The sequence below is a fragment of the Castor canadensis genome, chromosome 17, assembly GCF_047511655.1.
Source record: "Castor canadensis chromosome 17, mCasCan1.hap1v2, whole genome shotgun sequence".
Taxonomy (NCBI): domain Eukaryota; kingdom Metazoa; phylum Chordata; class Mammalia; order Rodentia; family Castoridae; genus Castor; species Castor canadensis.
In genome coordinates, this window is record NC_133402.1 from 40,239,249 (window position 1) to 40,255,716 (window position 16,468).

The 16,468-nt window shown below is 43.8% G+C and overlaps 1 protein-coding gene across 3 annotated transcripts in view; it reads left to right on the forward strand.

The window, feature by feature from the left end:
- Positions 1 to 13,437: 13,437 nt before the first annotated feature.
- Positions 13,438 to 16,468, forward strand: part of Xylb (xylulokinase) — a 38,976-nt gene continuing 35,945 nt past the window's right edge. For all 3 annotated transcript variants that reach the window (XM_074059841.1, XM_074059843.1, XM_074059842.1), the window contains exons 1-2: positions 13,438 to 13,569; positions 14,771 to 14,853. In XM_074059841.1, coding sequence (XP_073915942.1) covers positions 13,513 to 13,569; positions 14,771 to 14,853 — 140 coding nt within the window. In that variant the 5' untranslated portion in view covers positions 13,438 to 13,512. The remainder of the gene's footprint in view (positions 13,570 to 14,770; positions 14,854 to 16,468) is intronic.

Below are 16,468 nucleotides of genomic sequence, written 5' to 3' on the forward strand. Positions count from 1 at the left end.
CTCCAAGACCTTTCTAATTAAATCTATAGTTATGTAGAGCTTTTGTGATGTTCTGTATTGGTGCTGTCCAATTCAGCAACTACTAGCCATGTGAAAAATATGACAGAGGAACTGAATTTTAAATCTTACTTGAATTAAATTTAAATTGCCATTTGTTACTAGTTGCTATTGTAGTGCAGATTTCCACCCTGACATACTGAATCAGAAATTCTGGGAGTGGGCCCCAGAGACCTGTGTTTTAGCAACATGTCACTTAGGTGAGGGTTGAGAGTCAGCTAAATTAGCATTCAATAACAACAAAAATAATTACAATACCTTCACATATCTGGAAATTTTTAAAGTTTTCTAAAAAACACTTCTCAGGCCTCTAGGTCTAAGAAGAAATCACTACAGAAATTAGAAAATATGCAGTACTAAATGATTTTTAAAAAAAGATTGTGTATCAAAACCCAGCATGTTGGTGAATGTCTATAATCCCAAGTATGCAGGAGGTGGAGGTAGAAGGATCTCTGTCCAAGGCTGCCTGGGCAAAAGCATATGACCCTATAGGAAAAATAAAGCAAAAATTTCTGGGGATGGGAGGCAAGTAGTAGAACGCTTACCTGCTCAAGGCCCTCGGTTCAAACCTCAGTACCACCAAAACAAAACAAAAAATACCTGTGAATTACAGCTAAAGCAATAATAGTAAGAGGAAAAGTTAGTCTTCATGGTTATATTAACAAAAAAGAAAGGCAGAAAATTAATGAGTGAGGTGTTTCAATTTAAGAAGTTAGAATAGTGTACCTACGTATGTCCCTCAAGTGTCTACCCAGCAAGCATTCATACTGCCTAAATAAATAAATATACCCATCAGATAAGTAAAGAATGAAGTTATTAAGAACAGAGGGTGGGGGAAGCTCAGTGGCAGAGTTCATGCTTAGCCTTTATGAGAACTGAGTGAAACAGAAAACACTAAAAATTGTTTAATTAAAAGGGTTCGTTATATGGGCTAATGCAAAAACATCTGCCAATTTCAATGCTTTGTTTTTGAGATGGAAATCTCACTATATTGCCCAGGTAGGTCTCAAAACCTGTGGCTGGATCCTCCAGACTCAGTCTCCAGAGTAGCTCAAAGTAAAGGCACGTGCTACAATGCCTAGCAATTTTTATTTCTTTTAAAAAAGAGAGAAGGTACAAGTGAACACTATTAGGAATTAAAAAGGAAAAAGAGGGCTGGGGATCAAACCCAGGGCCTTATGCATATTAGGGAATCACTATACCACTTAGCTACTTCCCAGCTCCCAAATTTGTTTTATTAAGGCCACAGTCATTGGATTAGAGGCCACCCTCATCCAACATGACCTCATCTGTGAAACCTTATTTCCAATAAAGCTGCCTTCCCAATACTGGGAGTTAGGACTTGAACACATCTTTTAGGGGTACACAATTCTACTCACTACATGGTATTAATTTAACTCTTTAATGAAAACATTCAAGAATATGCATTTAAGCAGCCACTGGTGGCTCACACCTGTAATCATAACTACAGAGGTCAGGAGGATTGAAGTTTGAAGCCAGCCTCTACCAAATAATTCTGGAGTCCCTATCTTGAAAATACCCAACACAAGAACAGGGCTGGTAGAGTGGCTCAAGTGACCAAGAACCTGCTTAGCAAGCATGAAGCCCTGAGTTCAAACCCCACCAATGCAAAAAAAGAAAAAAACAAATGCATTTACCTGTAAGTGTATTCTAAGTGTCTGATAAGGATGCTTTCGTTTTCCTGCTTTCTAAATGGGTATTACATTTTTATTTCCTATTTCACCCACTGATTATGAAGACAATGATTTCAAAGTTCTAAGCAACTTGAGGTCCACCCAATTATTTTGTTGTTGTTTTTTTTTGTATTATTTTTGTCCACAAACTAAAAATTCAACAAAAGAGAGTAAGTTGAACTGCAAAAGTCATCCCATTCACCATTTCCAAATCTCACTCCCACGGGTGATTGTTATGGATAACTCAGTATACCTTTCTGGACTTTTCTTTCACATATACAGAAATACTTGGTTTATCATGGAGAAAAGTTCCCAAGGATGAATGAAGAAACCAGAAAAATGGGACATATTTACACTTAATTTTCCTAAAACACATTTGATTCCAAAGAGAGTACAAGCACATAGCAGCAGAAATACTCAGACTTGGAGGAAATAGCTCTTGTCTCCAGAACTCTTTGGAATCTGCTTGCTTAAAACATCCACATCCATCAAACTTTTCTCCAGATATGAACATAAAATCAGCTTTAAAAAAAAAACAGTTTAACCTCCACTGGACACAGTGGCTTATGTCTATAATCCCAGCTACTCAGAAGACCAGAGATTATAAGGATCACAGTTCAGAGCCAGACTTGGCAAAAAGTTAATGAGACCCCCATCTCAACAAACAAGTCAGGTAGTAGTGGTATGTGTCTCTAATCCCAGCTATACACAAGGCATAGGTAGGAGAAGAGAGATCCGAGGCTGATCCTGGACAAAAATGCAAGGCAACTAAAGCAAAAAGATCTGGGGGTAGTGACTGAAGTGGTAAAGTGCTTGCCTAGTATGTGTGAGCCCCAAGTCTAAACTCCTGTTCCATGAGAAAAGATTTTAAGCTCGGCTGCGTGAGTTACTGGATGCGGGCCCAGTCCCACCCTCATGCTAGGATGAACAAATCCATGTAACACTCGCTTTGATGGACTACAGTCCAAAATATTTATTTTCACTCATAAAAGCATCCAATTGATCTTACAAATAATTTAACTTTGTAAAATTCTAAGGTAGAACAGTCAGAAGAAAGACTTAATTCCTAACATATCCCGAGTACATAGAGAGATCCCCCAGCTAAATACAAATGAGTAAGTAAATAGAAACAATCCATCTGTATGAAGAAAGCACATTTTCTTAAGAATTTTTGCAAAGTGGAAGTTTTATTTGAGGAAATTCCATGTTGGCTGTGACTACAAAACTGTAAAGAATGAAGAAGTGCTCTGGTGCTATGCCAGGGAAGACCAGAGTGTAAGCTAAATTTGTTTGTGTCTGTTTTCTTATTTTACAATGAGTTTCACTATTACATTTCCTAAATGAAAAGTTTCTATCTCTGTAAAGCTTTCATCTAGTGCTTACCCTCAGATTAGTTTTTGATTTTCACTGATTTCTGTCCTGATGTCATTTATTCAGCTGAAAAACACCTAAAAAGAAAACTCTGTAATTCGAAAACCCAAAGAAAAAGTAGAATCAGCTGGGGCCAGTGGCTCACACCTGTAAGCCTATCCACTTGGAAGGACGAGATCAGGAGGATCATGGTCCAAAGCCGGCCAGGGGAAATAGTTCATGAGACCCTATCTCAAAAAAACCTATTGCAAAAGGTGCTGGCAGAGTGGCTCAAGTGGTAGAGTGCCTTACGAGCAACTGTGAGGCCCTGAGTTCAAACCTATGCCCCCAAACAAATCCGCTAACAAAACAGTACCACAAAGAAAAAGAAAATGTAGAATCATATCTTTGTAGCTTGAGGGTAAGAAAGCACTCTTTAAATCAGATTAAATAGCCTGGAAAATAAGGCCCCCAAAATGATGGATTTTTAAATTATATTCAAATTAAAAATTTCTAGTCAACAAAAAAGATGGACATGAAAGTTAGCATGTACTGACATACTGGAAGAAGATATTTGTAAATCCCTACAGGAAATTTACATTTTGAGATACAAGAGATTTTTGGAAATCCATAAGAAAAAAATATAATGGACTAAAAAAATGAGCAAAAGATAGAAGCAGGAAACTCACTGAATGGGAAATCCCAAATGGCTAATGACTATGTATGAAGAGGTGTTCAAATTCCAATGATAAGTGAAGTGCAGAAGTGCAAATTAAAATAATAATGAGCAATGACTCCTCACCTATGAGTCTGGAAATGGAAGATTGGAAATGCCAAGTAGTAAATATAGGATGAGGGCCTCATGTTCTAGGTGAAACTGCCAACTGGCACGGCCAACCTTGGTGGGGGGCAGTCCAGCACACCTTTTGGTCAGATCAGTTATGCACAGGTAGCATAAATCCTTTCAGACACAAAGCCCAGAAACATTCTTTCACGCAGGTCCATAGGGCTGTTCGCATTGAACTGGAGTCCACCCAAGTGAAGTTCACAGGGGACCTGGACAGTAAAATGTGGGGTGAGCTCTCTATTGAAAAGGATTAACTAGATCGGGGGTTCCCAAATGTCCTTCTTGTATGACATCCTTAAGTCTCAACAATTTATTTCAAGTGCTCCTCAACCAAAGGAAGTAATAGTCTGGTTAGCCATAGTGTTCTGTTCTGTTATTAAGTGGTTAAGTCCAAATAGTTTAATATACATTTATGTCCTAATAACTTAGTACCTGTTTGAAAAAAAATTCAGATGAGTTGGAGGAGAAAATAATACTTCCTTCATTCTTAAATAGCAAGAATTATTTACTAAGGAGATGTGTGTGTCTGTTGAGTCCTGTGCTACTTCTCAAATGTTGGGATCAGATTGGTCACAGCACCCTTATATTCTGTGTCACCTTGATTTTCATGCAGTAGTGTCAACAGTGACGGGAGGCTTTTGGGGCGGAGGAACCTCAATTTGGTCATGAGAGCACTTGACTAGGTCACAGAAAAGAATTTAAGAACGAGTCAAGTGTGAGATGTAGGCAGATTTATCAGCAAGTGGGAAAAGAACACACTCAAAGGGTAGATTGTAGGCATGAAGAGATGTGTCATGCTCTCTTTAGACATAGATGTGTTTGAGGCTACATTCTTGAGATTCTAATCTATATTGGTTTTCTGAGCATCTTGCTAATCAATTATTTTTGTTATGCTCATAAAGTCTTATCAGAGGTTTCTATTGTTAGAGGCTTATCTGATGATTCCTGTGCTTGTGCTGTGTGACCTCAAAGAGTAGAGAGGATCAAACTAGAGGGCACACAATCCTTTACTGTGATTCTATGGGATCACGTTTTGTTTTTTTTGCGGTCCAGTGTGTGTTTCAGATAGGGATGTTTATGATCCTGTGGAGTCACTTTGTGGAAAGTTTAAGATTTTATTTCTTTTTCCATTTCCCTTCCTGTCTTCTCCATTTCCCTAGCTAGTGCTTTCTTATAAGGAATTGCTTACAATTATTTTTTTTGTAAGTACTTGCTTGCAAGTTGCTTCTCAGGAGTAACAGTGACTGCTCCTTTGAGAGTTGTCCTTTGGTGCAATTATTTTTATACCCATCCTAATCCTTTTGAAAGGATTATGTCCCCTTCTTTTTTTTCTAAATTCTAAGATGTTAATTGTTAAATAATCTTTCTTTAGATTTACAGAATCCAGAACATCTGGTGACCTTTGTAATTCCTCCTTAGTCTTAGTTCAGTGCTTCAACTAACACAAAGCATTTAAATTGCTATGAGGCTTAACTTGCAGAAAAGTAGAATGTCTGTTTTAAGAAAATACAGGAACTAGCCTAGTGCAGGTAATTCCTGCCTGTAATCCTAGCTACTCAAGAGGCAGAGATCAGGAGGAACTCGGTTGGAAGCCAGATGGGGACAAGTAGTTTGAGACACCCTATCTCAAAAATACCCAACACAAAAAAGGGCTGGTGGAGTGGTTCAAGTGGTAGAGCACCTGCCTAGCAAGTGTGAAGCCCTGAGTTCAAACTCCAATACCACCAAAAAAAAAAAAGGAAAGTAAAGAAAATACAGAACTAGTCCCATTAGGTCAAAGTTGATTGCCATGTTCTGACTAGAGAGAGGAAAAACAATAGGGAGACACATGCCCTGGGTGATGTCCACTCAGCACATACCCCTCCTGTCCATTGTCTGACTGTATGTCTTTTCCCTCCCTAGAAAGCTCGTTGTATCCCTGAGTTCCCTAAGATGGAACTTTTTTTTTTTTTTTTTGCAGTACTGGGGCTTGAACTCAGGGCCTACAACATGAGCTACTCCACCTATCTTTTTTTAGTGAAGGGTTTTTTCGAGATAGGGTCTGAGAACTATTTGCCCAGGCTGGCTGACAGAAGCCACTGGTGCCTGGCCCCATGATGGAACTTTGAGGTCCATTTCCTGAAAATGCTAGCCCTTAAGTAAACCCAATTCCTTCCTTCGAACACTCTGCTCTCAAATGTTGGCCATAGAGTGGCGAGCCCCCTGGACCTTATTCTGGTGACAAAGATATGCTATGGAAAGGAATGTAGCACAGTGGGATGATGGGCCTGTGGACGTCTTCAGGTTAGTAGCTCACATGGTGCCTCACGTGTTTAGGATTATTGGGGATCAGATAAAGTAATGCGCCAAAGTGTGGACTTTGACACACTCAGATAAAGAATGCAGGTCTCTGACCTTCAGGTTTCTGAGGCATGATAGATCAGGAAAAATGAGGCATAGGAAACACCAGCCAGGAATTCAGAGATAAACACTGTAGGAATGAATAGCTTGGTTCAAAGCACACAGGCACTGTTTTCTTTGCTTTAAGCCTACCCCCTCAACAAGCTGCAACATTTAGTGAGAAGAAAAAAAAGGAGGGGTCACAACTCTCTCCCTCTGACCTTGTCCATTTGCCCAAATTATTAGTTTGCTCTGGAAAATAAGCAAGGATATTTTTTTTAAAAAAAGTGACAAAGACACTTAGTCTAATACATACATACATACATAAATACATACATACATAAAAATACTTGGGGCAGAGTGGGTCCAAGGGGTAGAGCACCTTACCTAGCAAGCATGAGGCCTTGAGTTCAAACCTCAGTACTGCCAAAAACAAACAAAACACACACACACACACATACACACAAACACACACACACACACACACACACATACACACACACATAAAACTTGGAAACATGACTCATTTGATCAAAAGTGTTTACAAAGAAAAATATTTATTCCAAGGATGGATGTCCATCTTAAAAGAAGCATTCAGGAGGACCCATCTTTTGTTTAAAGAGATGCTTAAACACCTATGTCATTATGTCCCAAAGTTTAGTAAACAGACCAACCTTAAAATCTCAGTCTGGGCCCATCTGGGCACTGATGGCTCACGCCTATAATCCTAGATGCTAGGGAGGCTGGGCAGATAATTTGAGAGATCCATCTCCAAAACAATGAGAGTAAAATGAATTTGAGGTGTGGCTCAAGTGGTAGAATACCTGCTTTTCAAGTGAAAAGCCCTCTGCACCCAATTAATGAAACAGTGTAACAGCAAAAATGACTAAGTGCCAAAACACAGAGGAGCACTCATCCCAGGGAGAATTTGAGCCGACTCCGTACCATACTTTTTCATCATAAATATCCTTGATGCTAGCATGCTTGTTGTACCTGTTTACCAGATGTGCCCACACCATGACTGAGTTGTGTACTATCCTTTCTTTGCTTTGCCTTACTAATAAACTTTTTTGGTCTCTTCTTCAATGTGTCCTAAGTTTTTTTTTTTGTAACATCACAAACTTGGTACCCAAGAACCAGGCAGAGGCCTCCTCCCTTTTGGAGACCTTTTCCCTAGAGCCTCATGGGTTCTGGTAAGATTTCTTCCCCCAGTGTGGGGAGGGACTCTTTCTCTGTATTTTCCCATCTGACTAAGAAAACTTCTTCCAAAAGAAATGTACTTTCCTCAAACTCTCTTTCTGACATATTAATCAAATAACTAGGCAAGATTAAGAAAGAATGAATTCTCCAGAGGTTACCTGGGAGGCTTTATCTGCATAAGACATCACTCTGTTCCCAGTAAAGTTGAATCCCTCATTTTACTGCAACTTGTCACAACCTCCCTAGGAATCTCTGTCCTATGAAGATGTTATCTAAACTTTAACCATCTGGTCCTTTCTTTATGTTTCATAATTTGTATGGCTGCTGTGCACATGTGCATGTTAATAAATTTGTTAAGCTATCTTTTGTGATGGGGTGTTGGCCATGATCTTTTATGATGGGCAGGAAGGGGTCTCACCCCCTCTTCTGCCCCTACCACTTCATGTGTTTCCTTAGAAAATGAGCAATATCCCACCACACCCCTATGGGTTCCCAGGGCACCTTGACGCACAGTTTGGGAAACACAGGATTAGATATGTAAATATCAATATGACTAAACCTTCAAAACAGTTCTGAATATAGAAAGTACTTAAACTGTTGTGGGTTGAGTATTTATGTCCTGTAAAGTCCACTGGATCCCTATCCCTTAATGTGATGATGTTAAGAGGCAGAGCCTTTAGAAGACAATCTATTAATCATGAAGGAGGAGCCCTCAGGAATTGAATCAGTTTCCCCTTAATCCATGCATGTGAATGGGGGAGAGGTCTTGGCCCTAAGACTTCACAGCCTCCAGAACTGTCTGCTGTTTAAGTCACCAGTCTATGGTATTTTGTTATAGTAGTGCAAGCTGACCAAGACACAAAGAAAGGAATAGGAGGCTCCACTGAGGCTTCAGTGACCTGCCTCTTTTTTTTTTTCCAGCAGTACGGGGATTTGAATTCAGGGCTTGTGTTTGCTAGGCAGGTGCTGTACCACTTGAGCCATGCCCCAGCCCTCTTTTTTTTTTTTAAATTTTATTTTTTCCCTTGTGGTGGTGGGGATTTAACCCAGGGCCTTACATATGCTAGGCAATTACTCTACCACTAATCAATATCCCCAGCCCATATTCTCAAACTTTCAATCCCCCTGCATCAGATTCCCAAGTGCTGAAATTACAGGTGTTCATCACCATGCGTGGCTAGTGGCATGGCTCTTCACTGCTGAACTTAGGGACAGGTTTCTAGGTGGCATGTAACTTGTCAAAAGCCCCATTTCCCAGGAATGTTCTTCTTCTGGCTCCTACCACATGACTCTCCTGATCCCTTCCTGTGAATTTAACTTATTCTTCATATTTCTCTTGGGGGGGTCTCCATCTGTTCTCTTCTGAGTCTTTTTGCACATCTAACCCACTCCCATTGGGAGCTATTAGCTCCCAAATCATTGTTTTCAAATCATATCTCTTTTTTGAGCTGGGGGGCACATAGCCAATGGCCTGGCCTGCTCAACAACTCCACTCAGACACTTCACATGGACCTCAAACCCACCATGTCCTGACTGAACACCAACTCCTCTTCCTCTCCCAGGTTGGGTCTCCTCCCATGTCTCCAACTAAGAGAACAGAACCACTCACTCTTCATCTGGTAGTGGCCTGTGGTAGATTGCATTGTTGGCTCATTTTTGTTTTCAGTACTGGGATTTGAACTCAGGGCAGGCACTCTACCACTCTACCACTGGAGCCATACCTGCAGCCCTGTTGGCTCAAGTTTTCATCCCTCCTTGCAGTCACATCCTTGCTGTGGTTTCACCCACCACTTGACATTGGGCTAGGCACAGGACTTTGACCAGCGACATAGAGGCAGAAGTGCAATAGGCCAGTTCTGAGTCTGACCTTCAGAGGCCTCACGTGGTTGCCCATCCACTTTTATGTTCTGCTGCTCTCAGTGAGCATGCTCATTACGTCCTGCAGGTTCCAGGAGGACAAGAAGCATACAAAAGAGTCACCCCCAACTGAGTTTATCATATATGTGCTGACCCTCACTTGATCTGCTGACCTGTGAGTGACAATAAAAGATTACTATTTCAGCCAGGCACAGTGGCATATGTCTGTAGTCCCAGCTACACAGGAAGTGAGAGGCAGGAGGATCGCTTGATCCTGAAAGGGTCACCAGCCTGGTGTAAACACCAACTCAGAGTAAGCCACTGAGTTGGGGATGTTTTGTCATGTTTCAATACTTAACCAACCAAATTGCCTAAACCAGGAACTTGGGCATTATCTCTGACCCCTCCCTCTTCCAGTACACAGGGTCCTCAGAAGGAACAAGCTTTTTCTCTCACTCCCTTGTTGCAGCAAGCATTTTCTCTTGCTCCTGGTTATTACTGAACCTAACTGGGGTTAACTGGGCAGTGATGGGAGATGCAGAAAGGACACAGGATAGACAGACAGATAGAAAGTGGGATCAGGCGTGTTGGGTGCTCGGGTGGAGACACACAACCCTCATTGCTTCTTTTCTCTATTATTCTCTTCATTTACTGTGCTTCTTTTCTCTATCTTTATTCTTTAAGGCCTTACTCCTTTACAGTTCTTTAAAACCTTGCTTCTAGAGTCTTCTTTAATACCTTCTTGGGGAGAGGGAAGGGGTGGGGGGTAGGGGGGAGAAATGGACCAAACAATGGATGCACATTTGAATAAACATATTTAAAAAAAAAGAAAAGAAAAAAATAAAGCAATAAAAAAGTGACAAGGTAAAAGGCATACTCTGTCAAAAAATCTATGAATAAAAACATGGAAAATCCTGAAAAAAATAAAAATCCTTGCTTCACTATTCTTTAAAACCTCTTTTCTTTAGCTTAGCTTTTCTAAAGCCTATGTATATTCTTAAAGACCTTACTCCTCTACCAACTCCTCTTTAGCAATTCCCCTTTGGCAGTTCCCTTTCCCTTCAGCAATTCTTTTCCCTTCCAAAAGCCTCCCACACCAAAAAGCTAAAAGCCTCAAAGCAAAAGCAAAAGCCCTGAGCCCTCCTTCAGTGGGTCTTTTATACCCAGTGGTAAACAGGGTGGAGTAGCAGTTCTTGGTTCTCAGGGAGGGGTGTGACATTGTAGCAGGAGAAACCTGCATTCTTGTTTCTCCGAACATAAACAACTTAGGAGAAGCAGCTGTTCTGCATTCTCCTCTTCTGTGGACGGGGCTGTGCCAATCTCAGCCTACAGATAAACATCTTAGGAAAAGCAGCTGAGCTGCATCTCACCTTATTTGTGTCCAGTTCTCATAGGCTTCTCATAATCTGCTCTCCACACCCAGATCTTCCTTACTCCAGTCCATTTTTTCTCTCCATCTTCAGCACTTCTGCCCCAGCTCAGGTCTCCTTTGATCACATCCTACAATTTTTTTCCCTCCTTACTGCTCCCATTTTCTGCACAGTGCATCTAATCAAGATCTCCATCTCTGTGGACTGCTTCACCAGAGTCTTGTTGGAGATGGACAGCAATCTGGTCACCATGACACCTCCTGGCAGCTTCTGCTTTGTAAGCAAGTTAGTGCAGGAAGTCCTTAAGAAGCCCTGTGCAGGGAGGTGAGTTTCAAGTTCAGAGCATAAGCAAAGCCCAAGCTTGGAGCACAATTAGCAAAAGACCAACCAACCTCAGGCCATAGGAATCCAGCTAGCCAGCACCACCAGAGGGCTTCCCTGAAACTCCTCTGCTAATTGGTGTGTTTTTTCAGAACTAACAGGGAATGCAGATTGAGAGGCACTGACAACTTTGAACTAAAATATCTGTCTTCATTCTTTGATAATGAGTCAGATCTCTTTATATATAGGCAAGTGGACTCTCTGACCTCCAGTTTTTCCTGCAGCCACAGTGAAAGGTCTATTATCAAAAGGGACAAGTGACTAGAAAGGGAAAGGACAAGATGGGGAAAGCCAGCAGCCTTGGCCTTCAGGAGGCATTCAAGCATACTGCCATGGCCTTCTCACAGGCTGCCCATTGAATCCCTGCGTCATAATCATCTCATTTAGTGGTTAAACACGGGATTCTGGAGTCAGAGTTCATGGCTGTAGGCCCAGCTCTGCCTCTGATCTTGGGACCATGGGCCAGGTTAACTAACTTGTTTATGTCTCAATTTCTCATTCTGTAAAATGAGGCTGATAATTTATCAAGAGTTTGAAATGAGTCTAATGTTGGTGGACATTAGAATAGCAATTACCTTGGGAGTTATTGACTGAGAAAGGTCATTAAGGAAATTTCTTGAGTGATAAAAATATTCTATACCTTGCTTTCAGTGGTATTTATATGGGTGCATACACTACTTTTGGAGGGAAGGGGGAAATGGTGGTTTGAATTCATGGCCTTGTGCTTGCTAGACAGGAGCTCTACCACTTGAGCCATACTCCCAGCCCTCTTTTGTTTTAGTTATTTTTCAGAAGTGGTCTTGTACACTTTGCCCAGAACAAACTCAGACCTTCACCCTCCTACTTGCACCTCTTGTGTAGCTGCGATTATAAGCATACACCACTATACCCAGCTTGTTTATTTTTTAGTTTCTCACTATGTTGCCCAGGCTGGCCTTGAACTCCAGGAGTCAGTAATCCTTCTGCCTCAGGCTCCTAAGTAGCTGAGACTACAGGTACATACCACTGCACTTGGCTATGAATATATTTTTGTTGTTTTATTGAGACAGGGTTTCAATATGTAGCCCAAGCTGGCCTCGAACTCTTAATCCTCCTGCCTCAATCTCCTGACAGGCATGTACCACTATGCCAGGCTCTAATACAGGTATTTTGTGTGTGGGGATGGTGCTGGTACTTGGGTTTGGACTCAGGGCCTCATGCTTGCTAGGCAGAGGCTCTACCACTTGAGCCCCACTCTTTGCCTCTTACACAATTTTTAAAGACCATCGAAGCACAAGGCACTGAGTTCAAACCCCAGTACTGCCAAAATAAATAAGTAAAATACCATCAAGCAGTTAAAAGTAGTGTACTTCATAAACTTTACTGTAATTTATACTTTAACATAGACTTTTTTAATGGAGTTAATAGTATCTTCCTCCCAGCATCATTGTAAGGATTAAATGTGCTCAGGAGGTCACATAGTTGCTCCTGGCAGATATCTAATATTTGACTACTCTCCCAGTCAGTGGTGACTGCTTGAGGGACTGTGTCCCAAATAAGCAGTGAATGTCTTGAAAGACAGGTACTTTGGCACCTTCTTGTTCCAGCAAGGAGGAAGATCCGATCTGGGCTCCAAGCAAATGGAGTTCAGCAAGGGAACAGAGACAGGTGATCAGACCATTGTACGTGTGAGAGGGTCTGGTGGGTTGGGCAGGACTTCACATAGGTAGGTGGTTGTTGCAGCAAGTTCTAGAAGGATGTCAGTTCTGGGGAGGAGAAGGATGCAGCTGGGGAGATGGTGCCATTAGTTCTATGAAGAAAGGGAGTGGGTCCGATTTTGGTTCTTGTACCCTTTTTCCATGCTGGGCACACATTAGATCATCAACACTAGTTAACTGCAGGAATGAATGAGCCCCGTGGTGGGGGCGTCATGAGTTCTGATGTTATCCACAGAAGAGATGTGACACACTTGGAACCAATCAGATTTGCTAGGTCTGGACTCCTACTCCAGGACACATTTCCTTGTGACCCCTGAGCCACCACCATGGGTGGACAAGCATCTCCAGTACCCAAGAGACAATTCTGGAAGCTTCGAGGTCCAGAACTGTCAGGGACAAGTTGACTTAAAGTTGAAACCTCTGGCCCAGACGTGAGGCGTGAGGCGGGCTGTGCAGAGAGCAGCCGCAGACGGTGGCACCCCGCCGGCGCTGGGGGTAACCACCCGTTGCCCGGGTCACTCGCAGTCCTCCCTCATCAGCCGGCAGGCGGCGCCAGAGCGCCAGCCCGCCTCGTGACTCGGGTCCGGAGTCCGGTCGGGCGGGGCAAGGGGCGGGCCCGGGCGTCGGAGCGCGGCGACAGTCACGCCGCGGGACGGACGGACAGACGTGCTTCCAGGGCCATGGCGGGACACGCCGCTCGCCGCTGCTGCCTGGGCTGGGACTTCAGCACGCAGCAGGTACCGTCGCTGGGCCCCTGGCCGAGCCGCGGGCGCCCTCGCGCTTGGGCTTCCCGCCGCCGCGGCGCCCCCTCCCGGTGTGTGGCCGCGGGGCGCGAGCTGCGTCCCGGACCCCGGCCCTTCCCGGAACGCGGGCGCCCCCCGGCGGGATCCCGCGGGCGCAGCGGAAGCGTCCCGGAGCGGTTCACGCGCAGTCCTGGGCCTCGGGGGCCGAGCCCGAAGACCCTGGTAGCGCAGTGGAGCCACAGACTGGCGCACACGCGCAGCGGGTCGCGACCCGGAGCCGGATCACGGCTTGGAACCGCTCAGTGTACACATGGACTTTACCTCCCTGTGACCGCCCTGGGTTGGCACCAGTGTGCCTGGGCTGCGGACCCAGGACTGCGCTGCCTGGGGTGGGGGTGACTTCCTCCTTACAAGGACTTGGGAAATAAGTTGCAGTGAAGCCCCTCTCAAATGGGTCAAGGGGGAACTCCAACAATTCGTGCTGCCTCGCCAGACCTCAGATTCCCCAGCTGTCCAGGAACGGAACTGCGCTTGGAGATTAGCTTCATTGGGACGTCATGTGTCGCTAGACCATGATCATGGCCTTTGGGAACAACCCATACTTGGCCTTGCTTAGTCTCTCAGACCCTCGCAGACAGCGACCTCCCTTCCCACCCCCCAAGCTGGCTCCAAGCCTTGCCTTCCATTCCTTGCCTTAGGACTTCCTGAAGATATTGCCAGGCGCAGGGATCAGTTCCACGGTGATTGTTACAACTCTAGAAGGCCTTGGTTTTGACCTTGGGGAGGAATGATTCCCAGTAACATGCGTGTTTCTGCAGGTGGAATGGCTCAAGGGGTACAGCACCTGCCTAGAAAGCATTGAGGCCATGAGTTCAAACCCCAGAATCGCTTCCCCCCCAAAAGAAACATGGGTGTTTCAGCTCTTCATACTAAATCTATGAGTATGTCCACAGATGAGGCTTCTGTTGCCATGGTTACAGTGGCGCACACTAACCTTTAAGGAGGTCTCTAGGCCTCACCTAGGCTGAACCTTGCGTGGTGATTGGTACCTCCTGGGCCAGTGCAGAAACTGAGGAAAAATTCTATACACCATACTGCGATTTGAACTCAGGGCCTCACCCTTGCAGATGCTGTACCACTTGAACCACACCCTCCATTCACCTACCCACCATTTTTAGAAATGCTTTCTCTCCAGGTGAAAGTTGTTGCTGTTGATGAAGGGCTAAATGTCTTCTATGAGGACAGTGTGCATTTTGACAGAGACCTTCCAGAATTTGGGTATGTACCTGGTGGGCATGTGTGGCGGGGGAGGACTACTGCCATCCTGGTGGTTTTGGGATACTCCCCAAACCTTTCACATTGATAAACTACGCTGTTTTAGCTTTGCCAAAGTACAGGGGTGGTAGACCTCTATGTTCAGGTAGACCTCTGACATCTGAACTTTTATTTATTTTTGCAACATTGGAGTTCGAATTCTGGGCCTCGTGCTTGCTAAGCAGACACTCTTACTGCTTGAGCCACTCTGCCAACCCTTTTTTGTGAGGGTTTTTTTCTAGATTAGGGTCTCAAGAACTGCTTGCCTAGGGCTAGCTTCAAACCTCGATCTCTGCCTCCTGAATAGCTAGGATTACCGTACCAGTCAGTACCCAGCTGCTCTGAACATTTTTTTTTTTCTATACCTGGAATGCTTTTTCTACCATTCCTTCCCAATTCTGTTCATGCATTCACACATTTATTTATACATTTGATATCTGCTATGTAACAGCGCTGTGCTGGGTGCTAGAATTCGATGATTGTATTACTCCTCTCTCTCCCTCTCTCCTTCCCTCCCTCCCTGTCTTAGTGTATATTAATTGTAAACGGGGTTTCACTTTGATATTTCCAAACTTGTATACACTGTGCTCTGTGATCACATTCACCCCCTCTATTATTCTTATCTCCCTCCCCCCTTTTGGAAAACAATTTTTAACAGGTTTCATTGTTCTATTTTCATGCCTGTGTATGAAGTACTTCAATCAAATACACCACCCCTCCCCTCTCCTTTCACCCACCCTCTATATTAGTCTGTTTTCTGTTGTTAGTAACATAGTACCACAGAGTGGGTAAGTTATAAAGGGAAAAAGTTTATTTTGGCTTATGGTTCTGGCCAAAGGTCTAGGGTCCACATCTGGCGGTAGGCTTTCTTGCTTTCAGAATCCTGAGGTAGCAAAGGGCACATGATGGGAGGTAGCAGTGTGCGTGTGCATGCGCACGCTGCCAGTGTGCGTTTGTGGGTGCGTGTGTCTTCTCTGTTAGCCCTCTTTGTTTTCTTTTTGTGCTGGATCAAACTCAAGGCCTTGCACGGGCTAAGCACTCGCTCTGCCACTGCTACAGCCTCCACCTCTCCCTCCTTTTAAAGCCACCCGTTTTCAATCATGGGGGCTCAACCCTGTGGACTGTATCTAAGTCTAATTACCTCCCAAAGGCCTCTCCTCTCGATACCAGTGGCAGATGAAGTTCTCTCTCTACCTCACAATGGAGATTAAATCCCAAGATTTAATAAACTATGTGTTGTGTGCTTAACCAAGAGAGGGTGGTTCTCGTTCTCCCAGAGCTTCCTGTTGGGTAGGGGAGACTGATACTTCCTTTTTTGTTGTTTGTTTGTTTGTTTGGTTGGTTTTTTTGAGACATGGTCTCACTGTGTGACCCAAGCTGGCCTGGAACTCATGTAGCTCAGTGTGGCCTCAAACTGGTGATCTTCCTTTCTCAGTCTCCCTGAGACTGGGAGACTGGTATTAATAAAAGAATCTCATAGTGACTGGGGAATAGCTCATGGTAGAGTGTGGGCATAGCATAACATATTCATTTCTTCCTTGCCCCTCATTTTGTTGTGATTTTTTTATAACATTATTAA